The sequence below is a fragment of the Peromyscus maniculatus genome, chromosome 15 (assembly GCF_049852395.1).
Source record: "Peromyscus maniculatus bairdii isolate BWxNUB_F1_BW_parent chromosome 15, HU_Pman_BW_mat_3.1, whole genome shotgun sequence".
NCBI lineage: Eukaryota > Metazoa > Chordata > Mammalia > Rodentia > Cricetidae > Peromyscus > Peromyscus maniculatus.
Window position 1 is genome coordinate 32,248,818 of NC_134866.1, and position 21,130 is coordinate 32,269,947.

The 21,130-nt window shown below is 43.8% G+C and overlaps 1 protein-coding gene across 5 annotated transcripts in view; it reads right to left on the reverse strand.

Annotated features, from left to right (window-relative positions):
- Positions 1-6,978: 6,978 nt before the first annotated feature.
- Lifr (LIF receptor subunit alpha) overlaps positions 6,979-21,130 on the reverse strand; it is a 69,421-nt gene continuing 55,269 nt past the window's right edge. For all 5 annotated transcript variants that reach the window (XM_042261460.2, XM_042261459.2, XM_076551824.1 and 2 more), the window contains exons 15-20: positions 19,593-19,694; positions 18,865-19,032; positions 16,727-16,888; positions 15,648-15,741; positions 13,890-13,968; positions 6,979-13,499 (exon numbers count right to left, since the gene is read on the reverse strand). In XM_042261460.2, coding sequence (XP_042117394.2) covers positions 12,876-13,499; positions 13,890-13,968; positions 15,648-15,741; positions 16,727-16,888; positions 18,865-19,032; positions 19,593-19,694 — 1,229 coding nt within the window. In that variant the 3' untranslated portion in view covers positions 6,979-12,875. The remainder of the gene's footprint in view (positions 13,500-13,889; positions 13,969-15,647; positions 15,742-16,726; positions 16,889-18,864; positions 19,033-19,592; positions 19,695-21,130) is intronic.

The window sequence follows — 21,130 nt, forward strand, 5'->3', positions numbered from 1 at the left end:
AGCCCGGGAATGTACAGTAGCTGGCCATGAGATGGAAGTCTGTGAAAGCCTGGCCCGCCCATGCCAGGGCACTTCCCCTGCCAAGAGGAATGGAGTGAGTGAGGTTCATTAATTCTCTGGAACGTTCCCTCTGAGGGAGCCCAGCGGGGAAAGAGAGACACCAGCAGGAATCAAAACCACAATGTCAAGTGAAGGATGTGTGTGGCTTCAGTCCAGCCCCACAGTGGGGTCTCAACCCGGAGACTGTCTTTCAAGTGCATTGTAATTGGGCGTGCACATAAAACAGACTAAACCAGGAAGGGCCTCACGGAAGCTATGGCCCCACCCACTGGGAGGCCATAAAAGGCCAAGCTTGGAGGTCCCAAAGATGGCAGGCAGTAGTGGAGGTGTCAGGCCGTCCTCAGGAATTTCTAGATTACAGGTGACTCCATGGAGGCTAGCATATGACTAATCCAATTGGACGTAGTGGACCAGCTTCTGGCTAAGCCTTCTGAGTGATCAGCTTCAACCACATGTCCAAAGAATACGTGTGCATTTGATCTTACCCGTTGCGCTCCTAAGATGGCCAGAGCAGGCAGGCTTTGTTTGACTTGGGAAGAAGAAAGCTATGCAAAAAGATAGGTGATGGACTGGCCAGCTTCACGTCAACTTGACACAAGCTGAAGTCATTTGGGAAAAGGGAACCTCGGTTGAGAAAAGCACCACACCAGATTGGCCTGTGGTACATTTGTTGTTGTTGATGATGATGATGATGGTGATTGATGTAGGAGGGCACCGCTTCACTGTAGATGGTACCACTCCTGGTCTGGTAGTCCTGGGTGCTATAAAAAAGCAGGCTGGATGAAGCCAAAAGAGCAAGTCCATAAGCAGCACTCCTCGGTGGCTTCTTCAGTTCCTGCCTTGAGTGCCTACCCTGGCTTCGCTGGATGAAAGACTACCAGCTCGAACAAAACCCTTTCTTCCCCAAGTTGCTTTGGGTGGTGGCATTTGATCACAGCCTAGAAAAGTAACTACCATAGGTGACTTGTCAGGGTTCAGTGAGAGGGCACAACCCTGATATTGCATTGGGAACAGGACCCTAGGGTTATAAAGGGGCCTCCTGGGACTTCTTGGGGTTCGAGGTCCTGGCAGGACAGGGAGGGTTGGGTCTCCTCGTCGGTCTTTTGTCTGAATTCTTTCAGGTGTGAAAACAGCTTCTCCAGCTGGGTGGGATTCAGACCCCTCTACAGGCAGCTAGGTCTGGATTCAATTCTTTTCCCTCTTCTCCTTTGCCTTCACATCTAGAAATAGCCTCCAAAACTCAGGGGAGTTGTGGAAACTATTTCTGGTTAAGCTCCGATCCCTGGGCCCCTGCCTCGCCCTGGCTTCAAGCACAAGGCCCGGCAGCCGGCAGCGCCTCTCTGCCTCACCTCTGTTTGCTGCTTTCCCCTGCTGAAACATCTTTGTCCTAGAAAGTGTGTGGCTCCCAGGAGCACCAGTCCTTTCCTGGAAAGACAGAGAGGAACATCATGTCTTAGCATTTGGAGGAAGTCTTTGCTATTCATCTATCTTCTTGCTCTGCTTTGTTTAAGATCCAACGGGTGTCTGAAGGCACAGAAGTTTCCCAACATGGAGTGTGGTCTCCCCCGTTGTCCAGCTGCCCACTTCTAAGTGTGTGTGCGGGGGGGGGGGGGGGGGGGGTAGGGGGGGCAGCCTGGGGCTGCTGCCTCCTTGGACAGTCTGATACTAAGGGGCTGCAGCTCTGACTTGGCTATGCACAAGACGACTTGGATAGGAGAGTCTCTGAGAAGGAAGGCCAGGGACGCTCAAGGAATTTGCCGTTTATTACTCATTTAATAACAAAAGTTAGGGGCAGCAGGCCAGAAGATTAGCTGAGGAAAACCCTGCTAGGGAGCTGGCTGAAGGAAAGCAGAGCCCGAGAAAAAGAAGTGTCAGATAGAACCATGGGAGGAGAGGCTGAGGGGTCCCAGGGCGCCTCCTGCATGATGACCTCAGTGCCTGTGGCAGACATGCCATATTCCATCTGAACTTGGGGCAGGGGGAGTGTCAGAGGAAGCTATGGGAAAGCGGTGTAAAACGGGGGTACTGCTTAATAGACAATGTGCCCACTCCTTATCCAGGTCACATTCACACGACCTCAGACATGAAAGACGTCTGTGTGATGGTTGGCTCCAGCCTGCCGAGCACGCCGATGGGGTAAATCCATTTGCCGAGGATGGAGGTCTCACCTGGTGATCTCATCCTGGCTAGCCTGGAAACCAAAGCTCCTGGGAGTTTGCTCAGAGGCCTCAGGTTGTTGGAGGGTCCACGGTCTGCTGGGTCCTCAGTGGCCTTGCTGTAGACCTCTCCCCAGGGGGCCTCACCAAACCAAACTCACGTCATAATCATTTGCTGAGAGCTTCTTCACAGGAAGCTGGTGAGAGTATAGAACAGAACCAAAGGCTTCAGGGTAGCAGTCTTCTGAGGCTCAGCCTACCCTCTGCGCTCACTGGCCACTCCATCCTCTCAAGGCCAGTGGAGGTCATCTCTTACGGAAGGGTTGCATCCTTTCTATAGTATCGCCTCTATTCAGTTAGGCACTCTGGATACCAATGTTTTGTTAACTTAAAGACCACTGATTACTAACCTAACCCCAGGAATAATGTTTCATCTTACCCAGTCTGGGACAAGAACCCTTGAGGCCAGGTGCCAAGAATCTCAGGGGCTTCTTGGAACCCTGCCTGCAGGCAGATACCATTTACTATTACATACTAAGAATAGCCCGCTCATTTGCCCATTTCCCTAAACAATGAGTCAGAAACTCATAGGATAGGGAAATTTCATATTCAGAGACAAAAATCTATTTTAGAACTCCTATTTATAGTTGGCAAGAATCTATTTTTCTTTGAGTTACAAGGATGTATTTCCAACGACGGCTTGTTCAGGGTGGAGCGCTTGTGTTGGCACCCTGGGGACCAAGGAAACTGAGTCATGAAGTTGCCCTTTCCAGTTGTCACTCAGCATCAGCCCTGGAGGGCTCTGGCCCCGGAGTCTGTTGGCCACATCTTAGAGGAAGTGGCATATGAGTAGAACTCTGAATTAGATCCAAATCCTCATTAATCAATTAGTTGTAAAAGACCACATTTTACGGCAAAGTGGCTTTGAGACGTCTCACAGAGGTGAGTAGTGGCTTCCAGTATGAGCATCAAGTATCATTTCTAACTGTGACCAGACTCGGGCCAAATATTTTTTTACATTCAGAGTCACTTGCCATTTTGTAAAATGATGGACAATATAGAGAAATCTGTTATATATAATTAGATAATCCATGTATCTTCTATCTGTTGGTATTTTATACATCCACGAAAGAACAGTGTCTTAAAAGTACTGTTGATAAGATTTTCAAGATATATTAAATAACTGAGCCAAGTGCCCAAAAAGAACATACACCATGTTTAAAAGGACAAAAAGTAAAATGTTAAAAAAAATGGTCATTATTGCCCAAGATTATATAAATGCCTTTTTTCTTTCTAATTTTTCCTTGGTATTGATTTATCCAATCAAGGATTGCCTATAGGCATCACAGGGCACTCTTTAGTCCAAGGACAGAAGTTTAATGAGGGTTCTTCATCTTTCCATGGTTGGAGACTGTTCCAAAGGAATCACCCTGTGCAAAATCACCGGGGACTGCACCTGTCCTTTCTCTTCCCTCAAGGCACATAGAAAAATTTGCCAAGTCTCTAAATATGGCTACTACTGCACCAAGCTGGGATTGTGAGAATGCCAGGCCTCCTCTGCCCCATTTGATTTTCAAATGAAGCCCCCTGAGGCCTTGGAAAGGTGCATGGTGCCTCAGAAATGCAAGGACTGTGGACCTAAGGACTAAGCAAAGGACTGAGGACCTAAGGATACTGGCAGAAGCTCCCATGACCCAAGGATAACCAAGCATCCCACCGAGACTTGAGGCTGGAAGAAGTTATCCAGCAGAGTGCTCATGAAAACAGATGTCAGGGTCTCCTCCTAAGGCTTTTGATGTATGCTATCAAGTTCTGGAAAGCTGAACTGTGCAAGGGAATGTGTGTCTAAACTAATATGCAAGCATTTACACCTTTACAGTGCTGGCCAGAAAGAGGGTTAGGTTGAAAGCAAGCATCTATCTTGTAGGGAATGTTATGTGCTTGGCCTATAATAGCCTTAGCATTCTTTTGCTTGCTTGTTTGTTTTTGTTGTTATTTTTCAAGACAGGGTTCCTCTGTGTAGTTTTGGTACCTGTCCTGGATCTTGCTCTGTAGACCAGGCTGGCCTGGAACTCACAGAGATCCGCCTGGCTCTGCCACCTGTGTTCTGGGATTAAAGGCGTGCGCCACCACCGCCCAGCAGGCTTAGCATTCTTGTGATACACATTAAGGCCCAGGTTTTAAGATGATTGGGTTCGAGACCAGCCTGGTCTACAAAGCGAGTTCCAGGAAAGGCGCAAAACTACACAGAGAAACCCTGTCTCGAAAAACAAAAACAACAACGAAAAAGAACAAAATGCCTCACTGAAGATAGACTTAGAATTTGCTGGGTGGTGGTGGCACACACCTTTAATCCCAGCACTTGGGAGGCAGAGGCAGGCAGATCTCTGTGAGTTCGAGGCCAGGCTGGGCTAGAGTGAGTTCCAGGACAGGCACAAAGCTACACAGAGAAACCTTGTCTCGGAAAAAAAAAAAAAAAAGATGATTGGGATGTGAGAGAGGTTGAGCATCCTCCAGTATGGTCTAGATGTCCAGTGATGAGCTCAGGAACCCGGATAGGACTGTGCAGCCTTACACATGAGGACAGCCGTCAGAGCAATCTTGAAAACAAAGAAACCAGCCCCAGCCAATAGCGTCTGTGGTTCTGGAGTAATTAAAATTCTTGGTTCTCTCTCTCTCTCTCTCTCTCTCTCTCTCTCTCTCTCTCTCTCTCTCTCTCTCCTCCTCCTCCTCCTCCTCCTCCTCCCTCCTCCTCCTCCTCCTCCTCCTCCTCCTCTTCTTTTCTTTCTTTTTAAAATTTTTTTCCTAGACAGGGTTTCTCTGTGTAACAGTACTGGTTGTCCTGGAACCCACTTTGTAGACTAGGCTAGCCTTAAACTGAATGAAATCTGCCTACTTCTGCCTCCCAAATGCTGGGATTAAAGATGTACCCTGCCCCCACCACTGCCCGGCTTTAAAAAAAAAAAAATACTTTTATTTGATGTGCATTGGTGTTTTGCCTGTCTGTGTGAGTTACTCTGGAACTGGAGTTACTGACAGTTCTAAGCTGTCATATGGGTGCTGGGAATTGAACCCAGGCCCTCTGGAAGAACAGTCAGTGCTCTTAACCACTGAGCCATCTCTCCGACCTCCCTTGGTTCCCTTCTGATGGGGTATGAAAGCTGTCTGCACTGTGACTGGGCAAGCAGAGTTGAGGGCAAGCATTCTACTCTCAATACTGCTTCCTCAGCCTCCACGTGTCGGTACCATCAGTTCTTTGAGGGGGTGAGGTGATGGAGAGGAAGAGAGAGAGTCCAGTGATGCCTTCCTCTCAGGCTGCCTGGCACACTGACACACGTCTGCAGTGGGTGACAGGCTGGCCGGAGCCATAAAGGGACAGATGGTTTCAATCTGAGCTGGAGTTTAAAATTATTTCTCCCTTTCAAGCATTTAGCCACCAGAAAGATGAATACACTGGGATTTCGTTCATTCTAACATTATTTCTATTTGACAGCTTATCAAAAATCATTTCCCAATGCTTTTCTTATTCCCACAACCCGAGATTGATCTTCTAAGAATAAAAGTCATCTCCAATTTAATTTTGAATCAGTTCAAGTCATCTCTCATTATCTCAATTTCCCTGGATTATAAAAACTAAATGTCTTGAAATCAGTTTTACTGCTGGTCATTCATGGGGAAAGGAACTGGGTCAAATGTACAGGTCATTTAAAATGAATTCTATAGTTCCTTTGTAAAGGACCAAGGTTTGCTAGCCAGCGCTGTACCGTGATGTTGGATATCATGCGTTACCATTTATTCATCCATCTCTTATGTTTCTTTTTCCTAATAAGCACATCCTTCTTCTCTTTAGCCTTTCAGTTTCTGAAGGTAATGGCGGTATACATTTTGGCTCCAGAACTCACCTTCTGGGAACAAGTTCTGCATTGAGAATTCCCCAAAGTACAGAGCATATGTGTGAGCTTTTCTAGCACTTAAATATTAACATGTGTTTCACAACTCATTTACAACTGACTTGCACTTTTACAGGCTCAAGTCAGGCCCATTCATCCTCTGGCTGTTGCTCGTGGTGAGTCTGAGCTAGCTCCACAGGACAAAGAACTTCATTTCTCCCTTTATAAGCCTCTCATGGCACTGCATACTTTAAAATGACTAGAGTTTCGCTAAGTCAGTGACTGTGTTTCAAGATTCAGTAAGTTGAAATTTTAATGCCTTCCCAGAAACTCCTGAAATATTTGGCTGTCTTGGGAGATGGTAAATTAAAACCCTTGCTTTAAGAATCAGCACTTTTCTCTCTCTCCCTCTCTCCCTCTCCCTCCCCTTTTTGAGACAGTATGTAGCCCTGGCTGGCCTGGAACTCAGAGATCCATCTGTCTCTGCCTCCCTAGTGTTGGCTGAGACTAAATGTGCATGTACCACCATGCCTGGCAAGGATCTTATTGGCTAATGCTACCTTCCCACTTTCTAAAAATTAATTTTATTTAAAAATATAAGGTTCTCTTGTTAAATGATTTTTCTTCTATAAATATTAACACTAATTTAATAGAGCAAGTAGAAGGTGCTGTCAATAGCGTAGGCATGTCATCAAATACCAAGAGCACAGCTAAAGTTTCTGTGATTGCTTTAGCATCACTGTGATTTTTATGGGATAAAGTAAAAAACAAAAAAAAAATTAAAATAAAAAAAAGTGAAAGCCATTTTTACTAAATTTTTGAGACATGAGGAAAAAGACTCCAAACCAATAAAGTCCATTACTACCACAGGGTAAGATGTAAGAAAATATATTTATTTCTTTCCAAGACAATACTATGATAAAATTGTTAAATACATGCATGTTTTAAAAACAGACATAGGTAACATCTTTATAGAATTAACAGTCAAGCGATACTAGTTTTATATTTGTAGTGTCTTAGTAATAGGCTATTTACATATTCTATGTTCTTGTGATAATCATGTTTCCCAAAAGACATGGAAGCTAACCTCTGGAAATTATGATATAAAATGCTCAAATTTCCCATTCTAACAGCAACATAATTTATATTCAAAATTTCACAAGACTGGAAATACTTCAGTTATCAATCTCCTTGAGTGCTGTTTTTTTCCATACTCAACTCAGAATTCTGTGAGTCATAGTGAGTCACACACATATCAATTTGGTTTACTTCCTGTATATGCATTTGTAAAAGACTCCTTATAGGATTAAACATGATTTTAGGTATTGCACATCATAACCGATGATTTGTGTTAACACAAAAATGTCTGTAGTGGTAACTTGACAGAAAATGAAAAGGGGTAATTATGGAGACCGCAATGTCTATCTTCTCTCGGCTACACATACACACACCTGATCAAACAAAAGTTAGTAAACAGTTACTACTTATAAAAACCTAAAAATATTTAACACAACACCATCTTAAAAAAACATTCATTCTACCTTATACAAGACAAAAACTTATATCTGTTCACAGTATGTGTATTTTGTAAACAGTAACGCACTGTAATGCAAATCTGAAAGGAAAAAATGGCAATTTCTTAGTGTTACAGAGATAATGGCTTATGATCAGCTAATGGAAGATTTGGTAAAAAAAAAAAATCATTTTGAAAACATCTTACTAGGAACACTGAGTAATTTTAGACGGCTTATTTTACCTTTGAATACACCCGTAAGTTGGAACCATCTCAGACTCAGGATATCTGTCTTTCTATCCAGAACAATCCTTTCATAGCAGCTCTGAATGGAAATATATTTCAGCAGCTGCTCTGTCTCAGGGTATCCCATAATACCTAACCCACCACAAAGAGCTGAACAGGGTTTTTTGCTTCAACGCTTTACCGTGGTATTTCATATGTTCTTAAATAATATATTGGCAGGAAAATTAAATAGAAGGAACCAGGGGTTAATAATTGACCTACTAGGAGAAGATGCATGACAATATTTGGTTCAAACAGGGAGACTATCATCTGAAAACTATTATTCAGCATTCTGTCCTACAACTACCTACCAAAGTACTAAGCTGCCCGTGACTTAAGGAAGACAGGATTATCACCTAAAAATATTTTGATATTTGAGGATATGCTACTGGAATATCTGGAAGTGAGTTCAGAAGTTGAAACTGCCCATTTAAAATGGAATAATTAAAAATAAAAGTGCACATAAGGAAATAGAATAAATTTAAGTAGCCAGCAAATTAGACATACCCAATATTTTAGGCATAAGTACAGCAAAAAGTCTGTAATACTTACTTTTACAGTTCTGATTGACTAGTAGTACAAAGGTGACCTTAAAGACATATTACATATGAATGTAATAAACATTAATTTCATTGTCATTTTTTTCTCAGCATTTTTTTCATTTTTAAGGTATTCAGTTCTAGCAACCAAAAAGTAATAAAAATTATTATGGATTTATATTTAGTTAATGTGCAATCAGTTATGGTTTATTTATAATAAAAGTATACCACAGTTAGAATTTAACTTAAGCAAATTCTATTTACACCTTGGACAAAAATTATCATTCATAATGCAGGGAGAACAGGTACTACTCTGGTTAAAAACAATGGGATCCAGTCATAATCTAATATCATAATTAGAAACATGTGGATATTCTAGAGCAAATAACAGCCCCAGAAACTCTAACAAGATGAAACAAAACTTGGTATTACTCAGCCAAATGTCATTCTCCATCCTTTATGCCTACATTTAGAAATAATTCATCTGTAATATAATCAGTATGAACATGATCATGCAGTTATCGAGATAAAAGCAGTAATTGAAAAGGAGTTAAAAAAAAATCTAACGACCCTGGTAAACTGAGAGGTTTAAACAGCATGAATCGTACTGGGGCAGAATCATGATTCAAGCTAAATGAATTTGAAGGATATTCTAGGGTTATATCTAAAAGATCAATGTCCTATAAGTTTGGCCACACTTCACCCCACCCCCCACCCCTTCTGTAAATTTTTTTTTGGTTCTGGATATGAGAGGGAAGACAGATATGACAGTATGAAACTGTTTCAGCAGAAAATATCAGTTCAAAATATTTCACAAAGAGAGTAAGTTCTGCTATGAATCACTTAAGCTCACATGCATCGCTCCCCATAACATATGCTAGATTGGTACAAACACGTCTCCAAATGGAGTACTCTTCACATAAAAGCAAGCTCTACACAGTTAAAAAAGTACGCTGACAGTGTCTGATGAACTGTCTGGTGAGTCCTCTCAGTTTTTCCTCAAACTGTGGGGCCGCTTCCATGGTATATTCAAATCTTTCAGATAGATGCAAGCTACATCTTAATCTTGATCATCCTTCCAGACAGTTCTGCTGAATTTGTAACAGTGGAAAGGAATTCCAGCAATACAGCCACTGAGCTTCCACTGTGTGCCAGGCATTAGCAGCTAATGACCCTCCCCCCATATTTCACTTGGGAAGCCAAGGATTACACTTTCAAAGTCCTTTCACTAATTCTAACACAGTTTGAAATGAGAAAAAGCAAAAACTACCTTAAGTGCAAACAAACAAGTTTCACCAGATGAAGTGCTTGAACAGTAAGAAACTTTGAGATAATACTTTCTGCATACTGACATATTAAGAAGTCCTTTAATTGAAAAATACCACGACATTGATCGTGAATTCCCATGGGGAGGGAAAATTCTCTAGCCTTTCACTAAATTACATTTAACACAGAAAGGACTGTGATATTTTGATAAATACAGACAGTATTCCTGGGACAGGAGACATTTCTAAACAAGACCTGAGTTTGCAGGAAGGTCTAAAAGAATGGGACTTTCTACCATTTCTGGGTACGACGATGGCACTGGGTGCTCTGAATGCAATCCTTCAAGTCCCAGGAGCCATGAAAGCAATGCTAATGTGGAAAATGAGGCTGACACTTCCTCCCTCGAGTTTTCCGATGAATAGCTGCTTCTGTTGCCAGCAGCAGGAACAAAAGCCCCTCTATCACACAGGGCGCAGAAACACAGCTCAACATTGCAGATGCGCGGGACTGCCATCTCCAATCCAGGACAGCACAGGTTCAACAACTGGGGGGGGGGGGGATCCAGAAGGGACAGATGTGCGAATCAATGTGGCACACGACTCACAGCCCTCATGCCAAAAGCCTAGTTAAGTGTTTGAGAATACCTTTAAATTAACTATGGGTTAAAATGGCCACTCACGAGTATGATGAGACCGCCCCCCGGCCCCCCAAGTCTCCACTGCTCACACGGAAATCTGAGTGAAACAGGCGGACAGAAGGGTGACAACATGTCCTGCGTGTCCCTGTCCCCCCTGTTCTCTGTTTAGTCTCCTGCCTGCACAACTCAGGAGGAACTGCAGTGGTAACCATACCTACCACACAGGGATGGAAAGACAGCACCCAGACACATTTTCCTAAAACAATCCACGGGTACCCCGCTTCTCCTAGCCCAGTGGTTCTTGAGAATGGGATTCAGAAGCAGGGTGACATGAGCAGGATTCTAACGCCCTTCACTCTAGACGCCCACAGGAAAGGGGCATGGATGACAGGATGAGCCCATTTCCCCTGGCCTTTCCTTGTGTTCTCGGGATAATGTCGTTCAGGATGATAAGTGACTACCTCCACAGACACTCGCCCTCGTTAGATGGAATATGAAACTGATAAGCTGCGGCGGGGAAGGAGGCACGAGCCGAGGGCAAGCAGAGCAGAAGCCGTAACAAGATGCATCAGGGCGAGGATGGCAACAGGAGCTCAGAGTGGCTGCCTGGAGGGTCGAGAAGGAGCCAGAGAGGGCACAAGGAAGACAAATTAAACTCTTTGGAGGTGCTTCTAGTTTGGAGTATTTTTCGTTACTGAGAATTTCTAAGAGTTATTATCTACCTTCTATATACTATATAAATGCATAACTAATTGAATTTCATTCACAAACCATCATATCCAAAATGTAGTTGAATCCTAAGGTTAAAAACAGGACCATGCATTGACTATTAGATTTTTGTCCCTTGTCACCCTGCAATTTTTTTTTCCCCACATGACTTTTAAAAAGATAAAATATGAAGCCCGGCATGGTGGTGCATGCCTTTAATCCCAGCGCTCAGGAAGCAGAGGCAGGTGGATCTCTTGTGAGTTTGAGGGCAGCCTGGTCTACGCAGTGAACTCAGACAGCCAGAGGTACATTAAAAAGGAAAAAAAAAAAGGAAAAATTAAGATTAAACATGAACTTAAAAAAAAAAACAATCCATTATCTGCAAAATTTGGGGGACTTCAGATGAAACAAAACAAAGGCTTTCTATTCAGGGGTTTCAAACTGTCACGTAATTTGACAATCCAAAGGCAGAGCAAATACACAACCTAAATTTTAGGGTTTTACTCTGCTTTTCCTAGAACCACAGTCACTGTCCACATTGCTGAGAAACCAGGGTAGATGGAGGGTGCTGTGCTCAGGACCCAGCTCTTCACGGCTTACAGAACCACCACAGGCCACTCCCCACCAATTCCATAAGTTTTAGGACTTCTATTAAAATCATCCTCTACTAGCTGCTCTGGGGAGAAATAATCCCCCTTTAGGTTTAAGCTTATGGATTTGAAGATTGGGTCTGAGAGCCTGGACCACCAGTTGCTGAGGATGGAGGGGCTGTGACTCACGAGCAGTGGAGAAAGCTACTGAGAGGCCCCAAAGATCATCATCAGCTATTGGTCAGGCTTAATGGCATACCTTCTCAGGGAACTGAGCCTTAGCAGAGCTTGGCGCCAGCATACACTAGTAGCTATTCTTAGTAGTCATCTTACATAGTAACTCATTACAATTATATACTTGTGAGTAATGTTGAATTTGCTCCTACAAAGCAGACACTGTAACACAAAACAAAAACAGAGAAAATTTGGATAGAGTTCTAGAAATTCCCAACATTAGGACAATGGGCCGCAGAACGTAAGCTAGCGTGCAAGCTACGTGATAGGAGAGAGGTCTTCACACCCCACTAAAGCAGGACAATGTGATTCTGATTCGGGCTGGTCAGTGTCACACTTGTTTTTCCAAGTTTGTACCCCTGAGACAACTGTTTGACAACCATTATACAGTAGGCAGAGAAATCAGCGCGCTCCATCAACTGGAATACCAGATAGGCACAGACATCAGCACACTCTATCCAACAGAACACCAGATCGCTACTGCTACGTTAAAAACTAAGTTTTCACTTTTGTAAATGCTGTGGATGGAGACATCATAAAAGTTTTAAAATCTGTGCTTGGTTTTCCTCTAGACCGCAGTAAATGTCAGGCACACTAACATTACTTTGACTTGTACATTTTTCTTCCTTGCCCGTAAATCCACTTGGAATTCCATAACATACAAAGAAGAGAAAAACCATTAACAGCAGACGGTTGTGAGACTTGTTTTGCATATATGTACTAGGCAGAGTTAGTCGTGAAATCCTTCTGGAGGATTCTTTGGCTCAATCAAAAACAGCTTCAAATCTTAAGTTTCCGTGGCTGAGGTTTCTGAGTCACTGTGTTTTGGCTTTAGGACACATTAAAAGCTCAGTAACACTTGCAGTGTCACTTGCCCAGAGTGACGGTCCCTGACTGTCAACATTTGCAGGGTCCCTCCAGGAATGCCCCGGCTACTGCCGGGACACCAGCAGTGAGAGCTTGAGATGGCGGACTGAAGTGACGAAGGGTGACTAGTTTAGTCGTTTGGTTTGTTCTGGAAAAAGTTTGTAAAGGACCACCCTCCTCCGTTAGATTTAGGAGAGTCTTCATCTTTAGGAGGAATCAAAAATTGCCTGGAATTGATGGAGCACGGACTTCCAAAAGAGACAATTTCACTGTTGCTGTCCGTGGACCTCGGGGAATCTGGAGAGACCAAATTCCACGTATTCACATTGGCCTGAGGTCTGTAACCTGCGGCCTTATCTGCCTCATCTTCTGCTGTTGGGTCCTCCACGGCAGGGTTAATGGGGAGGCGCATCTGTGGCTTATAGCCTGCCACCACCCCGGGGTCAACGTCCTGTTCCTCCTCTGGTTTGGCTTGAGGCTGATACATGGATTGAACATCAATGTACACGACCTGGGAAGTCCCTCCCGCTTCATCTGCTGTGGGGTTTGCTATTTCCTCCTCGATGATGGGTGGGCAGTAAGACACAACCACGTGGTTCTCAGGGTCTGCCTCGGAGCCTTCCCCGGGACGCTCTGCCACTGGGGAGATGATTTCTGTATCTTCTATTTTAGGAACGATTGATCGGGATTCCAGAACTTCGACATTATTTGGGGTACAGGGATTCATTTCCAATGTTTTAAGAGCGTTGCTCCCCTGGAAATAAATTGGGAACAGTGGTTAAGACAATCCTGCATGCTCCAGTGAGCCTCCTTAGAGAAAGACTTACATTTTACTTTTTTTCCCTTTCACATCTGTTTATAAACATTGGTTTCTGCAGCTCTAGAGTTCACATGAAGAGCAAGGTCACTTTTTTTCCCCTCTACATCAAAATTTTCTTTACTATTCATAGCAGAAAGAAAAAAAAAAGCATGGCGTAAACACTGAAGATGAAGAACTCTGAACATTCAACAGATGGTAAAGCTTGCTACCTTCTCCATGCTTTTTTCTTAGGCTCACACCTACACATCACAGGCTCCTCCCAGAAGACAGAGGAGGAAGGAGCCCTTTTGTCCTCAAAGACAAGCACATGGAAGGAAAGCTTACCTCGCAGATGCTCTTCTGAAACTGCAACGCTTTACAGTTTTCTGGGTTGGGAATATCGGGGTAGAACGTTTCCTTAATCCTTCAAAGAAAGAGTGAATTCGATTAATAACTATCACACATCGATCACGTAACACAGTGAAGAGGTCTTTTGGCTTGGCTGGAGATTTTTTTGGTGACAATGTCCACGAGCATCTGAGACACAGACAAGCTCTTTACCATGGGGCCATTCGCTAGAGGTTCCGGCATGGGACTCCAGTATGCACGCCTGGGACCACCACTACAAGGCCTTATTTGGCTCAGGAAAATGAAAGTAATTTACAGTGATGGCCACGATCATGCCTCCCATGAAACACTGCCAAAGTCTCACTGCAAGCTGGATTGAGAAGGTCGGTTACTCAAGGGACCTGTGTGCACAAGCAGTCCTCTGCTCATCACAGGGTCTGGACTGGCATGCTCAACTAAGATGGGCAAGCGTAGTGAGTGCTTACATTTAAAAAACATTAATTCTATTTTCATTTTTTGTTGTTGTTGTTGTTTGTATTTGTTTGTTTGTTTTTGGAGGTAGAGACTCAGGTAGCCCAGGCTGGCCATGAGTCGCCCATACCAGGTTAAAAACAAATAACAGAAAGTACTAAAGGTGGCAGCCTTGAGTGGCAAGGACAGGGCCTGCTGAGCTAAAGAAAATAAAAACGCTACAAATGTCAGATGAAAATTCAACATCAGGGAAAATGAGGTTTTTCTCAACACCCTGTATTTTTATACTCAGAACTGCTAAGGACTCCATTATTTGGAATTCCTGAAGAACAGTGACTATGTTGACAGGAGTCTGAATGTTCTAGCTTCCAGGCATCTTTTTTTTTTTTTTAAGCTGACATTTTGTTTTAAAGTTGGAATTAGTTGCCAAAATAGGTTCTTCTGTTTGCAAGTATTACTGTTTTCGTTTCGAAGCCAGGACTGTCAGGACACATTCTCTCTGTCACCAACAATGGCATGTTAAAGAAAGTGAAGCCCATTCTGTGCTGACTACAGCCTTTTGTCCCATCCCAGTGAGGACAGCTCCTGGCAGCCAGCTCGGTGCACACTGCTCTCCTCTGGGCTCGTCGGTTTCAGCCTCCCTCCGGTACCTCTCTCCCACGTCAGCCAATCATCCAGTGCCCCAGCTTCAGAGCCTCACTGAAACCACTCTCTCCAGAATGGTCTTTCTCCTCTTGTTACCCTTCAGGGCTCTCCCACAAGGCAGCCTTCCTGCTCGCCTCTTCCTTCCCAGGCTCCCTGTTCCTCTCTTGCTGGGTGTCCACTCACACTCTGGAAGCACGTGTGTACACATGCCCATGCTTTCCTGGCCCTTCTCTCACGGTGCTGTGAAACTCTAAAGTCCAGGCTTGCTTTATTCACAGCCATAATGAGCCCTTTCTCGTGGAAGGGGCGTTCATACATCGTAAGTAAATGAATGGGTCATCGGGACCTGTGCGATCTTAATCATTAAATTCCATCTAATCCTGCAAATAGCCATTGCCAATTTATGTGTGAAAATATCTTTGAAGCAAATCCGCCATTACCACAAATTATTAGTAAAGATGGCAGGAGGGATGTACCCTTCTACTCCAGGAGTTCTTAACTATTTCCAATAGGATGCCATATTCTTACTTGATATTGAAGTCAACGGTCTGAGTAAATAGAGCATATCTGATCAATTTGCATAGCATGACTGAATAATGAGGCTGGCAAACAGACAGTTGAATACAGAGGTACCATTACCATTCTCGCTTCCGATAGCAAAGGATGCTTGTTACCACCCCAACAATGACAGCCACGGCCACTGGGATGAGGATGGCGATAATTAATCCCACCGCTGCAAAGAAATAGTTATAAATATTGAAAATCACCACTGGAGGTACTGAGTATAGAATCAACTTAAATTAGAATACACTTAAATTTATTATTCAAAGAGACAAAAAAAAAAATCTAAGTGACCCAGGGACACTGAAATGTTCTGTTGAGTAGAATTGCTCGACCCTGCCACTGGCGACATGTAGGCCAGATGTTTCTGGTGTGAGGAGGGGTGGGTGGGAAGGGCTGTCCTGTGTCTGTAGGAGGCTTAGCCACATCCTGGTCTCTAACCATGAGATGCCCATAGCACTCCAGTTACAGTCAAAAATAAAACACCAGACATTGCCAAGTTGTCTTGGAGGGGGCGAAATCATCTCCCACGGAAACACTGCTTCAGTGCCCCACAGCCTCATGGCTCTGTACTTCAGACCTGGACACGAACTCCATCCTGGTAGAGGGGAAGACTGGAGCTGAGCCGAAGCTCTGTCTGTCATGGTGAGGGGCAGCAAGGGCTATTCCTTGTCTACTGCCCCACCTCAGACTTAGAGGTGTGGCGTTTTACTAACGCTTAAAGAATGTTTCTTACACATTTCCCTAAATATTAAAATCAAACTAGCTTGGGAAAATATTTAACCTGGGTTTGACTGGAGATCTTTGGGTGCCTCCCCGAAATTAATTAATTTCTTATATACTCATCAGGAAGTAATTTGAAATAACTGACAAGAAAACAAAATAAAAAGTCCTCTCATAGCCTTTCAACCCTGTCCTCTTTCTGACATAAAAATGTGAAAATTTGAGCAGTGGTTCTCAACCTGTGGGTCGTGACCCCTTTGCCAAACCTCTGTGTCCCCCCCAAAAAAAATATTTACATTATGATTCATAACAGTAGCAAAATTATAGTTATGAAGTAGCAATGCAAATAATTTTAGGGTTGTGGGCAGTCCCCAGATGCTAGAGACACTATCACTTTAGTGGCAAAGGTGTTTCTAGGGCAGTGTTGAACTTACAGTTCTCCTTGGTCACCACAAACATGCTTTTCTCTGGACCCAGGCCACCATGTGTATAGGCTCGCAGGACCAGGTGGTAACTGGTTTTACCCTGAAGATCAGCGATCCTCAGCGTCTTCTGGGATATGTCAGTGATATTCTTGAGCTTGATGTCAGAATGACCTAAAGTGAAGAATATTCTCACTCATTCTAAGGTCACTTTATAAACACTCGGACATCCAGCCAGGCACCCTTTGGAAAGCAAGTCTGGCTGCTGGCCACACCCAGCCAAGGCTCTGGGGCCACATTCGGTTCTAGCCTTGCCTGTCACACCTTCTAAATTACTCTAAACTCGGGCTTCTCTGACTCTGCAAGGGAACAGCACGGCTTGGCCCCCAGTGACCGGCAAAGTTTCCAGGCGTACTCTTGAGAACAATGCCTGGCATACGGCAGGCAATCCATAGAGGTCATTTTCCTGTCGGTGACTAAGAGAAAAGCCCTGAAATGCCAAGGCACCCAAAACAGACCCTTCGGAAGCAGCAGAGGCTAGACAGGGCAAAGGTGAAGGAAGAGCAGTGGACATGACCTCAGCCCTTCTTAGGAAAGGACCCACGTGGTGGGAATTCTCAAAAAGAAGATGCTGTGAGGATGCCTTTGGGTCACTTCAAAGGGAAGGGTGGAGATCGTTTGACTGTTTTATTCGTGAAAGTCTCAACCAAAGTAATGCAGGATGGGAGTTTAAAGAACCAAGCAGTAATACACAGCGAGAGGCAAAACGAATCGGTTTCCTCCTGGTCCCTCCATTGCCTCTACAACCACTTAGAAATCAGGTATCCTTTCTGGAAGAGTTTACCAGCTCTTGGTCTATTTGTGTTCAAAAAGGGTGGATGAGGATTTAACTCCTTTAGACTCCCCTTACCCCTCCCCCACCACATTCACAGAGTGGCATCACCACACCGGGTGGGTGAATTCAGTGCTCACGTGGCTATGACCACATGAAGATTAGTCACTGATTTTTTTTATTTTAAAGCGACTTGGTATATTTGCATTCTTGTTTTCCTATTGTAATTGCTTTCCGCCCTCTTTTGCTCAATTTTCTTAAAATTTCTATGTACTAAGTTCTCAGTTCTTCTCATATGCTTCAGTGGAAGCTCAGTACATTCTCCACATATGGAAACAACCCACCCACCCCCACCCCCCGTTCCCCCGCTTCCTTCCAATGGGGGCTGCTTCTCTAGCTACCCAGGCTCATGCTGGACTCTCCACCTACCCTACCCCATTCTCCAGCTCCTTTCTGGACCCTGGCTCATGCTGGACTCTCCACCTACTCTACCCCACTCTCCAGTTCCTTTCTGGGTGTTCCTCACTTCTTTTCCACACTAGAAGCGGGGTCTTCTCCCTTCTAGCAGATTCCAGAGAAAGGCAGGACAGGGGAAGGAAACACTCACAGCCTTTGCAAGTCTAGAAAATCTTCTTTCTATTCTGCTACTGACCAGCAGAGAGGCAGAGTGCAGACTTTGAGGCTGAAAATAACAGTGGCTGAGCCGGGCGGTGGTGGCGCACGCCTTTAATCCCAGCACTTGGGAGGCAGAGGCAGGCGGATCTCTGTGAGTTCGAGGCCAGCCTGGGCTACCAAGTGAGTTCCAGGAAAGGCGCAAAGCTACACAGAGAAACCCTGTCTCAAAAAACCAAAAAAAAGAAAAAAGAAAATAACAGTGGCTCGGTATTTTGAGGACATTGCTGTGGTACCGTCTAGTGTCTGTTGACAGGGAAGTCTGCCACCATTTTGATTCCTGATTATAATTGGGGCTCAGAAACCATTCTTTTTTTTTTTAATGGTTTTTGTTTGTTTGTTGTTGCCTCTTTTGTTATCAAATGTAAAATCACACTAAAAAATGAGTAATATGCTCTGGTATAGATAATGCAACACTAGCAAGAAATGGTCACCATTCTGTGGGACTTACAATGAAAGGATTCAAAAATACGTAATTTTGACTTTTAAAGATTTACATGCTATTTATCGTACACCTTTTCAGATAGTTTTGGAAACTATTACTTAGCTATGCATCAGCCTTTTCTTTCCTTTATTTTACGGCTAGTCAAAGTCTTTTTTCTTTATATACATTTTAGCCCCATAACCAGCGCAGCACGGAACTCACCTGTCTCGAAACTCCTCGTCTTAGGCGTCTCTCTCTCCCCTTTCTGGAAGTAAAATAAATACCCTCTCAAGAAGCCCCGGAGCTCTTCCACGGGGACGTCCTCCCACTTCACTAATATCGAGTCTGCAGATGTATCTTCCACGGTAAAATTGGGCGCAGCGATGGGGGCTGTCAAAACAAGAGGTCACTTGCTGAAGGGTGGGGCAGTCGCGGCGTTTGAGATGTCCGGCTTCAGCAACACCTAACCTTCCCAGCCTCGGCATTAAACGGTATTCGTTACTCAATCGTCAACTCCGCAGGCCATGGAACCACACTTCTAACACTAACACTCAGCGGAGCTCAGGAAGGAATCGCAGCCCTGACACACGACACACACATCCAAGGGACAACCTGGGCCCCATCTTTAAGTGACCACTCAAACAGACTTCATGCATAGTCTCCTCTCTGTTAAGTCCTGCATACATTTCCAAGTTTAAGCTTCGGTAAACACAAATCACGTGGTTTTGACAGCCATGATTTACCTTTCTCAATGTCAATACTGAAACTGAAATAAACAAGCAGGTAGGGAATACATGATAAAAAAAATCTAAATTTGTGATAGAAATAATTTTATCTTTTTTGATCTAAACAACTAAATTCAATATATTTGGGGGATTAACTCTCGCTATTTGCCCATTTATAATTTCTCATCTTAGCCAAACTTTTAGTAACTTACCCATTTAACTTACCTAATTCTTCTATATATCCAATTATAGACCGCAGCAATTGATATCCCTGATCAGTGCACCCATAGAGGTAAAAATTATATCTTACTCCTGACTGAAATTGATCTGTAGGATGAACAAAATCAGTGAACCTTCATAAGTCTATGTAGGTAAGTAGGAATATTCAGTTTAGAAGCATTAAAATTTATAACATGCTAAAATTTCCAAATGTAACTGCAAACAGATTTATTATAAAAACACACTGGTACTTTTTTAAAAAAATAAAATTGGTAAAAATTTAGGAGTATTAAGCAAAACTTGAACACCGTTACTTCTACAACAATGAAAAGCTTCAAGATCATGGGATGACATTTCTCGCAAGAGAAAAAAAAGGTGACTGAGGCTGACATCTTGTTCCAGCTTCCCAGAGGCCATCCGGCCAGTTCTCTGTGCATTAATAAATGCCTTTGCTTTCTTGTGTGTAAGAAAAGACATCTCTCCCCTCATCCCAGAGCACTAAAAACTCCACTCTAGCTCAAAGTTTTGGGGACAAAGGAACCAGGCCTTGGAGTTTGTTTCTCTTCGTAACACTCACTGAGCAAGACACACAGGAACTATCTTTGGGTTTTGTTTTGTTTTGTTTTTCAATTAATATTTTAGGTTAGCACACAAAGTGAGTCATCATGGCATCCTCACACGTTCATCCTCACACTTGGGTCCACCCCCCACCCCCTTCTAGTTGCTTCTCTTTCTTCAACTCATGAAGCACCTTTTAACGTCTCATCAGTTACACACCTCAACAAAACGTGTGTGACGTGAGAAACACAGAAATGCACAGGGCCACGTTCCCAACATGGAGGAGGTGGCAAGCATGGGAAAGAAACAGGACAAGAGTAGCCACGGTTCTCTCGTGAGAAGTGTGGGGTCTTAGGTGAAACACTAATCAAGTCCACGAAGATGAGAAAAAGCCATTCAAAGCGAGCTCTGAAGAGGACAGGACGGTGAAAAGCAGTAAAGAGGCTCATCTTGAAGACAATGCCTTAATAACGTCGAACAAGGCAGGAGGTATTAGTTCCTGTGTGGACCAATCACTTCAGTGTGCTTAATACAGCAGTCCTTTAAACCACATGCCCAAAGATCACCTAGACTCCACAGGTCACAGCGGGGCGGTCGACCACCTCAAAACTCCATGCTCTAAGGGAGAACTGCGGTTCTGTCTCTATTTAATTTTTCTCCCATCACTGTTTTTCCTAAAGTGCTTGCTACGTGCTTCCAAGTACTAAGTAAATATTGATGGAAAGTTCAGCTCCGCCAAGTGCATTCCATCTTGTGCCTTTCTTCACTGCGGGAAAGGTGTACTTGAGGGTACGACTGTATACTGCATAGAAACCCATGCCTCATTTTATGTTAAAATGACATATTATCAATACCAAATAGAGTGTGTCACCTAAAGGGGCCTGGTGGGTGTTACAGGTATCATAAACAAGAGCTGAAGGAGAGGAAACCGCAGAAGAGAAGAACGAGAGAAGCGTTCCGCCCAGAAGCTCAGCAGGCAGGTAATA